The 13,206-nt window shown below is 37.0% G+C and overlaps 1 protein-coding gene across 3 annotated transcripts in view; it reads right to left on the reverse strand.

The window, feature by feature from the left end:
- Positions 1-2,674: 2,674 nt before the first annotated feature.
- The window catches only part of MOCOS (molybdenum cofactor sulfurase), a 118,809-nt gene continuing 108,277 nt past the window's right edge, over positions 2,675-13,206 (reverse strand). For all 3 annotated transcript variants that reach the window (XR_011966214.1, XM_072605268.1, XM_072605269.1), the window contains one exon: positions 2,675-7,882. Coding sequence is in view for 2 of the 3 variants with exons in the window: in XM_072605268.1 (XP_072461369.1) it covers positions 7,757-7,882 (126 nt within the window). In the remaining variant the exon portion in view is untranslated. The remainder of the gene's footprint in view (positions 7,883-13,206) is intronic.

Genomic DNA, 13,206 nt, shown 5'->3' on the forward strand with positions numbered 1-13,206 from the left:
TGATTATCTAAATAGACAGCAAATGGCTAGAACACTGGGGACAGTTCAGGAAGACCTGAGTTCAAATCCGACCTCAGTCGTTTAGTAGCTGTATGACCCTCAGCTAGTCACATGAACCTCAGTTTCCTCATCTGGAAATATGGGGATAATAATAGAACCTACCTCCCAGAGTTGTTGTGAGGGTCAAATGAGATAATAATGGCAAAGAGTTTACCACAGTACCTGGCACATAATAAATGCTATATAAATGTTAACTTATTATTATTTTACTACTATCGGGCTTGAAGTCTGCCAAAACTCTCAGGTGCTTTTCACCCAAACTATTGTGTAATGTTCCTCATATTGTTCTCATGAAGTTAATATTTTTTTAACTCAAGTTTAGACTTGACACTGATCTCTGCTAAATTTCCCTTTATTGGATTCAATCCATTCTTCTAATGTGTTGAAATCTTTTTGGATTCTGACTTTGTCACCCAACATGTTAGCTATCCACTCTAAGCTTCGTGTCCTCTACACAGGATAATATGCCATGTGTAACTTGTGGACTAGAACCGAAGAGCTGAGTTTTCATGGGCCATGTTCAATTTTGTGAACTGCTCATTAATCATCTCTTTTGGCTTGTGCAACTACCTATGGTAAATAGCTCATGGCTCAGAACAGAAGTTCTGAGTTTGCACAAAGGGGGTTCAATCTTGGGAGCTCTGTGCTCATCATCTCTTTTGGCTCATGCCCCAACCCAGGGTTTCCCCCAGGAACATCAGAATTTGGTTCATTTTGCTTCTACTCAACCTCCTCCCCACTTCTCAAGGAACACTTAAATTTGGCTCATGTCTAGGTCTCTAGAGAAAAGAAAAACTATTGTCATAGAATACATAGAAGAGAGGCTTCATCATCCAATGAAAACAATGCAAGAACTTACACAAAATCTCACAAAAAGTCAAAACAACCCTGCTTCCTTTCCCAATGCACTTACCTCTCACAGGGTCTTATAATACTACCCCTGCAGACTTATAATACTGCCCTTGGGTTGACAATTTCCTGACCCAAAAGGAAAAGTGTTTTAGGGTTGCTAGAAAGTTAAGCAAGTCACCCTCTTGTTGAACTCTAACTTCAACTGTTGCCTAGACAGCCCTACAGACTTATAATACTATCTTGGGCATAAGGAACACTTGAAAGAAGAAATCACTTGGGTTTACTAAAGAGTCAGGAAATCCCCCTTCCTACAGTGAGCTGCACCTCCCCCAAGAGACCTTTACAAACCTACAGATTTATGGTACTATCCTGGGGCTAACTCTCCTATCCCAGAAAGAATTTTGAGTTGCTAGATAGTCAAGCAACCCTCTTCCCCCAGAATATCATCATTCATATGATTCACAGAACAAGAGTCTATGTTTGCATTACTATTTGTTCTCTGTCTCTCTCTGTCTCTCTGTCTCTGTCTCTGTCTCTGTCTCTCTCTCCTTTGCTGATTTTTATCAGCTTCTTCCAGAAGGCAAAAGATGAAACTTAGTCATGGGATAAACACCTAAGAAAATACAAGAGAGAGTCAGAAGGGCCTTACACCCTCTATATATCTATTGCTTCATCTAATCAATCAATAAACAAGCATTCCTTAAACACCTGCTATATACCAAGTACCAGGTTAGGCTAGGCATTGGGAATACAAAGGCAAAAATGAAATAGACCCTGCTCTCAAAAAACTTACAGTCCTTTGGGAGAAATATGTACCTAAATAAACATATATTAAAAAGCACGAAGTAAATTTATAGGGAAAAGTCTTAATAGCTGGGAGAGGGGGACTAATTTTTTTAGGAGACAATCTGGGACTTGCCCAGAGTCACATAACTAGTAAGTGTCTGAGGCCAGAAGGGGCTAATTTTTTAAAAAATAATTTATATCACTTTTCACTTTAACAAATGTCAAGTACCTACGATATGTGAAACACTGTGTTGAGTGTTAGGGATATACAAAATTCAAAGAGATTTAATCCTTTCCCTTGTAGAACTTACAAACTAGCAGTTCCCCAGAGTAAAGTTACATCTCCTTCCCTTTAGGATACAAGGGGGACCTCTGAGGGATCAAGGTGCCTTCTAATACTATCATTCTTTAGCCACCATCCAATGTGTTCTCCTTAATATCAGTCACTAGTTAATGTTCTCCAAATATTGCCTCAATGTCATTCTGACCGGTTGACATCTCTTCAATATCGATAACCAATTAAACTCAACTTTAACAAAGGAATATTTACTGAAAAGATATAAGGACCAAAGTATATCTAGGAAAACTTTTGTGAATTGATAAAGGGTGAAGTGAGGAGAACCAAGGAGAAAAAGTGATACAGTAGTATTATAAAGAAAAACAATTTTGAAAGACAACAATTTTTATCAACATAATGACCAAACATGGTTCTAGAGGACTGATGTGAAAATATACTACCCACTTACTGACAGAGAGTGAATGAACCTAAGATGCCTGGTAAAACACATTTGCAGATGTAGCCAGTGGAAAGATGTGCTTCACTTGGGTTTTGCTTTCTGTTTTCTTTTTTCTAATAGGAGGATCAGAGAGGAGGATGGGAATAGGATAAGGGAAATAAAAAAGACTCATTAAAGCATCTTTTTTAATGTATTAAAGAGAACAGAAATAAGGCCAGAAAGAATCACAGACAATAGGATAGTTTTGACAGTTGCACATTGAATTTATTATATTAAATTTATTTAATTATTAAAATTTATTATATTAAAAGAAAAATAAGCTATACAGGATAGAGATCTGAAGTTTCATATACAATCTTCTTCCTCTGTAATTTATGCATGTTGACATGCCCATTTTTTATTTGTTGAGAATAAAAAGTTTAACCCAAATTACAAAAATTCTGAAACCAAGAACTCCCTTTTTTTAAGACCACCTCACTCTCTAGGGAGAATGACCTCAAACTTAGAGAGCTCTCTGCTAAAGGGGTAACTCACAGTTCTGGCAAATCCTTTTAGTAAAAGTTCCTTTTGTTCCCTTGTCCCTCATGCTTTAGACATAGTGGAGCTTTTCTGCTTGAGTCCTTATAAGGATACTGAAGTTTTATTTCCTCAGCGTGTCTAGTTTGTCCCTGGCTCCAAATGCAGACACTACTGTTCATCACTATTGTTCTAAGAAACACTTCTAGGTTGTCAACGAAGTTCATGAGATTGTCCTCTGGTCAAGGAGGTGGGGAGGAGGCAAAGTTCTATTCTCTTACCCCTCCCCATTGAAATGATTCCCTCTCTAGGACTTGGCTAGGGCTGTTTTAATTTAATCGAATAAGCACTTATTAAGCACCTGTGACATGAGGGGCACTGTGATAAGTGCTGGGAATACAGTTTATAAAAAGAATGACAATCCTTGCCCTAAACAAACTTACAGTCTGAAGAGGGAGACAATACATAGAAGGAGGAAAGAAAGTTGGGGGGAGGGCAGGACAATGGAGCTGGAACCAGGCAAAGCAAATGCAAAGTGCAGAGAGTCTAGTCTCTACCTTCTGTAAAGAAAGATAGTGTTTCCCTCCCACCGCAGTCCAGACACTAGGATGCTTTACGTTCTGAACTATTTTGTAGTAAACCTACAGAGTGTGATGGGGTCTCCTCAGTCAATACTAACGTGTCATTTTGAAGAAGTTGTTCACCTAGCTGAAATACCTTTGATTGATTCAATAAATTCAAAATTCAAAAAATCTCACTTGGTAAAGGTATCAGAGCTAAAGTATTTTATTATTTACCTTAATTTTTATTGATCTTGATAACTAATTGGCTCAATCAATCCCCACTCTTCCTTATACCTGTATAAGTTGTCTCTTCCCAACAGAATACAAGCTCCTTGAAGTCAGAGACTGTGGAATATTGGGGTTTGTATTCCCAGTGCCTCATATGGTACCTGACACAAGGAACCGCGATTGATTGAATAAAGGAATGAATAAGCATTTCCTAAGTGCTTACTCTATGCCAAGCACATTGTTACTCACTGGAGATATAGTACAAAAAAGTAAAGACGGGCTCTGTCTTCAAAGAGTCTGCAGAGTCAGTTAATAAATATTTATTAAGCACCTACTGTGTACCACCCACTGAGTAAAGTGCTGGGGATGCAAAGAAAGGAAAAAAGACAATGCCTGCTCCTGAGGAATTAATCACCTAACTGGGGAGACAACATGCAGATAACAACATACAAACAAGCCATATTAAATACAGGATAAACTGGAAATAACCAAAAGAGGGAAGGTTCTAGAATTAAGAAGGATTTGGAAAGAATTTCTTTAGAAGGTAGAAGTTGAACTGAGACTCTTAGGAGACCAGGAACTGGCTGACTGACTGACTGAAAACCACGCAGGGAGGTTTTTTAAGGAGCTTGGCCAAGAAATGGAGGAGTGATACCATATGACAGCTTACGTGGATGGTGGGATCAAGTGAGAGTTTATTAAGGATGGAGGGACACTGAGCATGTTTGTAGGCAGTAGGAAAGGAAGTCGTAGATGGGCAGAGATTGAATACTAGAATGAGAGAGAAGATGGTTGAGGGAGCAAACTGCTGGAGGACTCATGAAGTACAGGGAGAGAGGCTGGAATTGCCAAGGAGAAGGGTCACCTCTTCATCAAAGACTGGAGCAAAGGAAGAAATATTAGTGGGGCAATAGGGAGAAGGTGGGAGGGCAAGAGCAAGGGACTGAGGTGACTTACTCTGCTTAATACCAGAGGAATGAACTAGAAGGAGTGAGTAAGAACTGTAAAGGCAAATTTAGGCTTGATGCCAGAAAGAACTTCTTAAAGATCATAGACTCAAAAACTAGAATTGGCTCCCTTGGGAGGCAGTGGGTCCCTCTCATTAAAAGTCTTAAAGCAAAGGCTAGAAGACTCCTTGTGAATGCTGTGATGAGGATTTTTTTCAGATATAGCTAGGCAGCTTTTTAGATTTTCTTTTGCTTTTTTAGCTGTAAGATTGTGTGATTCTATAACATACTTTAGGAGTAATGGCTATTGGACATCTTTCCTTGTTCTGAATTACAGGGACAAATGACTTCCTAATCCAGATGTTGGGTCATTGGACAAGTTTTAGTCCCTCTCTCATCAATTTGCATATCTAAGATCTCTTGCTTTTATAATCTACAAAGAAAAATTGTTTGTATAATCTATCCACAGAAACTATGTGTACATGCTGATTGATATACTCTAATTCTCCACCCTCACTGACATTCTCCGGTCAATAACCAGGCATGGGCCTCAGCACTAAGGATTTAAATGGCAAAAATCAGCTCATCATGTATGAAAAATGATGCTCCGTGTATTAAAATTTTGGTTTTACAGATGATGCTGGATGTAATTTGTAGTAGTATTTACTTAGGCTTTCCTATTGTGAAGTTCTCCCTAGGAAATCTTACCATCAAAAGTATTAACATGTGAACTGAGAATAGGTTGGGAAGTCTTCTTGAAATAGGAATTTGGGTAAGAGTCTTCAACTTCCAAGCCAGGAGACCTGGGTTTGAATCATATCTCCAGCCCTTACAGGCAGCATGATTGAGAGTGATGCTCAACTTTTCTGTACCTCAGTTTCCTCATCTGTAAAATGGAAATGATAATGTTTACGTTATCTACCCATGGCATCACTGTGAGAGAACCACTTTGTAGGCTATAGAGATCACAGTTGTGTGCTGTTACTATTATTTTTGAGTCTATTTTACAAAATAAACCGAGATAAAAAAAATTAATCTTAAACCCTCTTGAGAAGAACAAGGAAAAGCTTGCACTGCAGGCAAATGTGGACATTTTGGGAAAACAGTATCTTCTATAATGTAACATTGCATCAAGATTTTTAAATATAAGCTTTTAAAAAGCACAGTAAGAAAAAAGTGGCTATTGAAGTGTTCTAACAGATGTGGGGGAAAATACAAATGTGTTATTCTTAATGTGTAAAAATGCTGGCCCCTTTTTGTAGGATAGGCCCTTATCACTTAGTCTCCCTTGTACCAACTTAGAGCAGATATTTGTGAAAAAGCTGGTCAAAGAAAAGAATATATTACATAAATAAGGAACAGTTTTCCTCTGTGTAAAGCTAATAGGCTAATAATTAAATCCATCACTTTGGTCTCAGTAGACCAAGCCAGTTATCTAATGCAGATATATCCATATTAATTGCAATAGAATCAATCAATAAATATTTATTATTCCAGGTACTATGTTTAACACTGAAGATATTTTTTTAAAGCCATAGTCCCTACCCCCAAGGAGCTTCTATTCCAAAGGTGGAAAACAACTGAAGACTGAAAGACAATCTTAGAAGAGAAGGCTCTTTATTGCCAAGATTTGAATATAATTTTGTCTGCTAAATATTTAATTGCAATTTACAAAAGGCAATAAATTGAATCTGGCTATGAAAAGTCTTTAAGACCAAAAAAGTAAAGTGTGTGCTTGGCATGATAGGCAATAGGAAATCATTGCTGGTTCTTGAGGAGGGGAGTAACATGATGAAAATAGTTTTTGGACTATTTATCTACTAGGTATAGAATAATCTGAAAGATAAGAAAGGTTAGAGTAACTAAGTTGTGTTCATCTCTGATCAATATAAGTCAAAGAAGAATTTGCCTTGGGCTGTGTTCCTTAGGAAATGAGGACTAAGGCTAATGGGAAGGAATTATAGGAAGACATTCCAACTTAGCATAAGAATTTTCTAAATCTTAGACCTGTCCAATAAAGTAACAAGCTTCTCTCCTTGCAAAGCATTAGTATTTATAGCCATCTGCCAAGAGTGGTGTAGAGGGGATTGACTAAACTAGAGAAGATTTTGGACCAGATGACTATCCAAGGTCCCCTTCAATTCCAATATTCTCTGTGGTCAGTAGATTCAGTCTATATGTCAACGTGCAGGAGAGAAAAATGGTTCTACTCCCTTTGTGCAGGACCTACAGCCCTCTGTGCAACTATGGCAGGTACACAGACATAACAGGAATGTGACATAGGTTTGGAATATGGCAAAGAATAAGGGAAGTAATAAAAGAGTCTTTCTTTGATTTGCTTAATGGCTCCACTGGGGGGACTAAACAAAAACATGATGTTCTGAGTTGGTCTTCTCTGCTTGTTGCTGTAAAGCTAAGAATTTGGCTGTTGATCATCCCCTGGTACAAGTAGACACACTTTTGCCTGCAGTGGAGAATAGAGCAGGAGGGTAGATGCAATCTTCCAATCCTCTCAGCCCAGGTAGGCACTTACCACTCCCCTTGACAGCAAAGAGATAGTGGTAAAAAAAAAAAAAAAAGAACCCCCAAATTCTACATAAAGCATGAAAGTAACAATATGCAAAAATGGCATGATATCAACAGAAATATAAATTAAAACTCCCCACATATTTTAATAAACTTCTTGTTTCGAGATAATCTATAGTGAAATACATATTTGCATTTGAACAAGTGACTGTTTTGAATAATCTTTAATTATATGGGATATTTAGCCTAATTCTTTTCTCCATCTCATTCCTCTACTCTACTAGTATGAATCTATTCTGGATATCATTGGGATATCATTCAGGAGAGGAAAAGGGAAAACACTCCCTCAAGTTCCTACTCTTCGTAGGAGCAGAATATCCCATTTTCCTTTTAAAAGCACTTCTTGAAGAACTGAGTTGACAGTATGTTTTTGTGGATGATTTGCAAATTGTAACAAAGATCATGGAGTCAGTTGGGAAAGACTTAATTTGTGCCTGAAAATGCTGCCCTGAATATTATCATCCTAAAGTCGGTCTGCTCCTCAATAACTTGGTAAAGAGTTGTTTTCTGTATCTTTTAACACTGGAAGCAACTGTGATCCCACTGAGAGGAAACATGTCGCAGATGAGTCTGAAGGCTCATGCATCAGGTATACCCCAAAGTTAACCTAGAAAACAAGAAAAAAAAGATTTGTTTGAATATTATTCTTATTAACAATAATAAACTTCAAAGAAAGTACATTAGAATCTTTAATAACAATCATTTTGGAGAGCAATTTGGAATTAAGTCCAAAGAATTATCAAACTGTCTATGCCCTTTGACCCAACAATATCACTACTAGGTCTATTTCCAAAGATGATAAGGGAAAAAGGAAAAGAACCTATGTCTTCTAAAATACTTATAGCAGTTTTCTTTGTGGTGGCAAAGAACTGGAAATTTCAGGGATGCCCATATGAGGAATGGCTAAAGAAATTGTGGTATATAATCATGATGGAATACTACTGTGCCATAAGAAATGATGAGCTCGATGATCTTAGAAAAACATGGATAGACTTGCACAAAATAATGATGAACAAAATGGGCAGAATCAAAAGAACAATGTATAACAGCAATACTGTTTTAAGAACAACTTTGAGCAAATAAGTCATTTTGACTATTATAAATACCCAAATTAATTACAAAGGATCTGTGGAAGAAGATGCTATCTGCATCCAGAGAAAGAACTGATAAACTGAAGTATGTATAGAATGATTTTACATATATACATATTTGTGTTTTTTAACACAGACTGAAACTATGACCCAGTATGAGTATAGTTTGCAGGGGAATCCAAGGGCCCTCTTAAAAGCTTTTAATCTGTTTTTGTCTTTATTGAGAAATGGATTTACATAGCACCATAATATGTTTAATTTAAAGAGTAGGAGGAATGAATGCTCTGAGTGAATGTGCTGAACAATGAATGGACCAAGAGAGATTGTATAGTCCTTGTAAAAGGTGGATTTTAGCATGCTTTGGTTTGAAAGCAATAATCTGGAAGATGTAGGTATTAGGTCACTCTAAGCCTAAAAATTGATTACATATAGCTAGAATTAGTAGCTGTTACTTTATTACTGTCACTTTGCATATTTCATTCACCTCCATGGCTTCAACTCCCACTTTTATGCAAGTGTCTCCCAGGTATATTTTCTCCAGAACCACATCAATAGCTGTTTGTATGACATTTCTACCTGGGTGTGTCGCTGAACTTTGAACTCATTAGTTCTAAAATTGAGATTATTATCCTTCCCTCTTGCCCTACTCTTCCTTCTAGGGGCAGCAAAGTGGTGCAGCGGAGCACCAGTGCAAGAGTCAGGAGGATCTGAGTTCACATCTTACCTCAGACACTTGACACTCACTAGCTGTGGCAAGTCACTTAACCCCAACTGCCTCGTCTTGGATCATCTCCAGTCACTGGATTCAGATGGCTCTGGAGGAGAAGTGAGGCTGGTGACCTACTCAGCCCTCCCTCACTCAGTACAAAGTCAAGTGCAAGTCATGTCATTATTTCTCTCTGATGGCATGGTCTTCTTCGGCAATGAAGGATGAATACACACACATACATATTTGTGTCTAATGGTAGCCATTTCTGGGGTGGGCAGGGGCAGAAGAAAAAAGTCACATGCTAACTTTACTATATGTTTTAAAAGAACTGCAAGTAGTACATAATAGATATATAGTTTCATGCGCAATTATCTTTTTTCTAGTCTACTGTTATAGAAATGCTTGCTTTATTTCATAAGTTCAGAATAAAATAATTTTTTTCAGTTTTTAAAATTAGTCTTCTATTTTTACCAGTTCATGTAAAAATAATTTTTAATATGTTTTTAAAACTTTAAGTTCCAAATTTTCTTCCTTCCTCCCTCCCCACCCTACTTCCTATTTGAGAAGGCAAGAAATTTGATACAGGTAAAATAGTTTGTGTGTGTGTGTGTGTGTGTGTGTGTGTGTGTATGTGTGTGTGTGTGTGTGTGTGTGTGTATGTGTGTGTGTCTACTGAAATTTTTCTATAACCCTACTTGGTAAAAAGTAAAATTTAGTGTAAGGGAAGGTTCACTACTTCATTACTAGAAGCACCTCATTATGTGGCACCCCTTCTTAACAGTCCTCCGATCACAGAATTGCAGAATTAGAAGGGATTTTACAGCTCACTTTGTCAAGCCTAAATCTGAACAGAAATCCTTCTCTGCAGCTCCGGCCAAAGAAGCCACCATTTATAACTCTTCTTTCTGTCTTGGAGTAGAGCCCTGTGTCATCACTATTGTTTCTCACTCTGTTGATCCTTATCCAAATGTATTCCATCCTGTCCTGCCTGATCTTAGAATCATAGGATCATAGATTTAGAATTTATCTAATCCAACTCTCTCATTTTATGGTGAGGGAAACATGGGCTGGGAGAGGCTAAGTGACTTTGCCCAAAATCATTCAGGTAGTAGTAAATGGAAGAGACAAGATTTGAAACCAAGTCTTCTCTGTCCACCTCTGTCCACTCTTCTACTGAGCCACAATTTCTTTACATCTCTTAAACCAACCCTGCTATTCCACTAGTCTTTTTTATCTATTCTCTTCCTTTTGAATAAGGCATATCCTTCCAGTTCCATTTCAAAGAATTTCAGCAAATTTTAAGGTCAAGTTTGATTTTTTTTAAATTAGGATCAATAGGTTGCCTTGTATTACTTATAGATTGCACATTTCTATATCGATACGTTAAAGCCATAAGTTTAACTTCTGTCTCTTGTCTTTGGATATTGTCTATTGTAAATTTCTAGTCCTCTCTTCTGTCATACTCATGCTTTGCTTGCTCCTCTCCCTGGTAGCAGGCTTGATAAATCTATGTGGACAGTATTTTTTCCTTTCTTTTTCCCTTTCAGTTTGTAGACTTCCTGATTTTTTACTTCTGCACACCTAACCTCATCCCCTGGTCCTCCCACATCTACCACAGTTCAATTTTTTTTTTCTTTCTCATCCTATGAAGTTTTCTGTGCTTGAATTGCTATGTTATTCCAGAAATGAAAGCCATTCTGTGAAGATCAAAATGCTACAAGTTCCTAGTGAATTGAGCACAATGGTTACACTCTGACTTGGGGGAGAAAGGTGAGACTTAAAATGGATAAAATGAGAAAAAATCTAGTCAGAATTTTTTATCAGTTATGAGAATGGACAGCAAAAAAAAGAATTTTGATGGAAACTTAGAGGGAACAACTAAGAATATATTTTATGTATTGAAATGAATTTAAATATACATAGATGATGTGAGAAACACTTGGAGAACTAGACATTTCCTCTGATCCCTACAACCTCTCCAAAATAGAAATTATGGTGTCAAAACCTGCAAGGGACCATAACCCTATAACCAGAACTGCAAAGCTCTGAGCTGGTGGGAGCAGAAGTGTGTGTGTGCATGTGTGTGTGTGTGTGTGTGTGTGTGTGCGTGCGCGTGTGTGTGTGTGTGTGTGTGTGTGTGTGTGTGTGTACCATACGGTGCTGCACCAAGACTGAAGGAAAGAGCATGGCATCCAGCTGGACCCAGTTGTGACTATTCAAAAGTCACTTATAACAGAGGCCTAGGCTGGTGAACTGAGTATTACCTAGCATACTAGATGCTTTGAGATCTAGTCCCCAAGAAAACCACAATAAGAAAGGAGTCAGAAAGTGAACAACATGGGAAATAACTGGGGGAGGGAGGAAGGAATGAAATTACCAAGAATTTCAGGAAGAAAACTCAAAGACTTTGAACATAAACAGATAAATCAATAGGAAAAACAGTAACAACAGAACCAAATATGTCCTCCAGATGTAATAAACAAGTTCAGGCATCCATGAATAAATGGAAGTAGTTCCTAAGAGAATTTAATTAATTGCACTAATTTTCAAGATTGTTTTAATGTACCACTTCATTAAGAACAAATTCTATTTTGTTAATTTTCAAGACTCTTTTAGATAAGATGTTGGAAGAATTTGTAAAAAACCACTTCCATAAAGTATGTTCTACTTCCCAAAAAGATCCAAGACCAAGTAAACATTAGGAGAAAAAGGTAACCTGCTGACTGCCTAGATCTATATATAATTATGATGGAGAAGTCAAAGATAACTCTCAAGAGTCAATGCTACATGATTAGAATGAGGCTCCTGACAAAAAAGGTGAGGATGATATTGCAAGAAGGAACTGGTTTGGGAGAAAGTTGGTGAATTTCACTTTCCCAAATCACTTTCCTAACTGCCTCTAAATCTTCTTCCCTGTTATTCAGAAGATTCTTTGATTTGTCAGCAGCATTAAAAACTTCCTCTCTTCTTCCTGCATCACTGGCCCTGTGGATCAAATTAACCTCACTGTCAGTTTCTCTTCATTCTTCCTTTATCTATACTATGATAGCCTAATTTCCCTCCCCAGACACTAGTGGTTTCCCCATATCAAAATTCCCTTGTATTGCAAATGTATTTACTTAGATGGATTCATGTTTTTCCCACAATTGAATATAAACTCCTTCAGGGCAGGAACTGATTTTTTTAGTGTCTGTATCCTCAACACCTAGCACAATACCTGGAACACAATAGATGTTTGATAAATGCTTCCTAATTGATTGAAATGTAGTGTTTGTCATAGCCAGATTGGTAATGTAGTGGTAGATAGTGGTAGATAATGTGTTGGCTCAAAATCTGGCCCAGGAACTTACTAGATAATGACCTTGACCAAGTCACTTAATCTCTTTCTACCTCAATTTCTTTATCTAGAATAAAAGCACTTATATTACAGAGTTGTTGTGAAGATCAAATATGATCATGTATATAAGTATATAATAGATATGTACATAAGATCATGTATGCAAAGCCTTTTGCAAATCTTAAAGTGCCTTATAAAAATAAACTATTATTTTATACGGTAAAAGCTTTCTGCAGAACTTAAACCACCATATAAATGCAAGCTATTGTTATTTTTATGTCAAGAATCTGAGCTAGTTTATTTTGGAAAGAACTTACTCAAGGGCTATAAATTTTTCTTTATCACCATCATCATAAGAACATATTTCTGCAAGGATAACACTAGGCTACAATTTCCTGAGAGACCTCCTTAATATTGAATATTTAAAAGAATCCTGGGTGCAAATAGCATTAAATATTAATATTTTATGTTTTAAAAGGAGCTGAGATGGATCAAATTTCTTATGAATTCTCTTCTCTAATAACATTTTGTAGTCTGAATAATACCCTTGTCCTCAGCTAGAAGTAATATTAGCAGACAGGAAGATGGTCAAAATATTCCTAGATACCAACCCTCAGGTCTTCTCTATTATTTTCTAGTGTTCCAATAGTTTTGCTATCCTCAGGTAATCTTTATATTTTAAATTATTCTTTTGTTAAAGGTAAAGCTATAACATAGCCAACCAGAAGAAGTTACTTCTTTTTTCCATGTATTAGACACATTCTATGAATATTACATAAATCTAAATCATTAGT

The sequence above is a fragment of the Notamacropus eugenii genome, chromosome 4 (genome assembly GCF_028372415.1).
Source record: "Notamacropus eugenii isolate mMacEug1 chromosome 4, mMacEug1.pri_v2, whole genome shotgun sequence".
NCBI classification, from domain to species: domain Eukaryota; kingdom Metazoa; phylum Chordata; class Mammalia; order Diprotodontia; family Macropodidae; genus Notamacropus; species Notamacropus eugenii.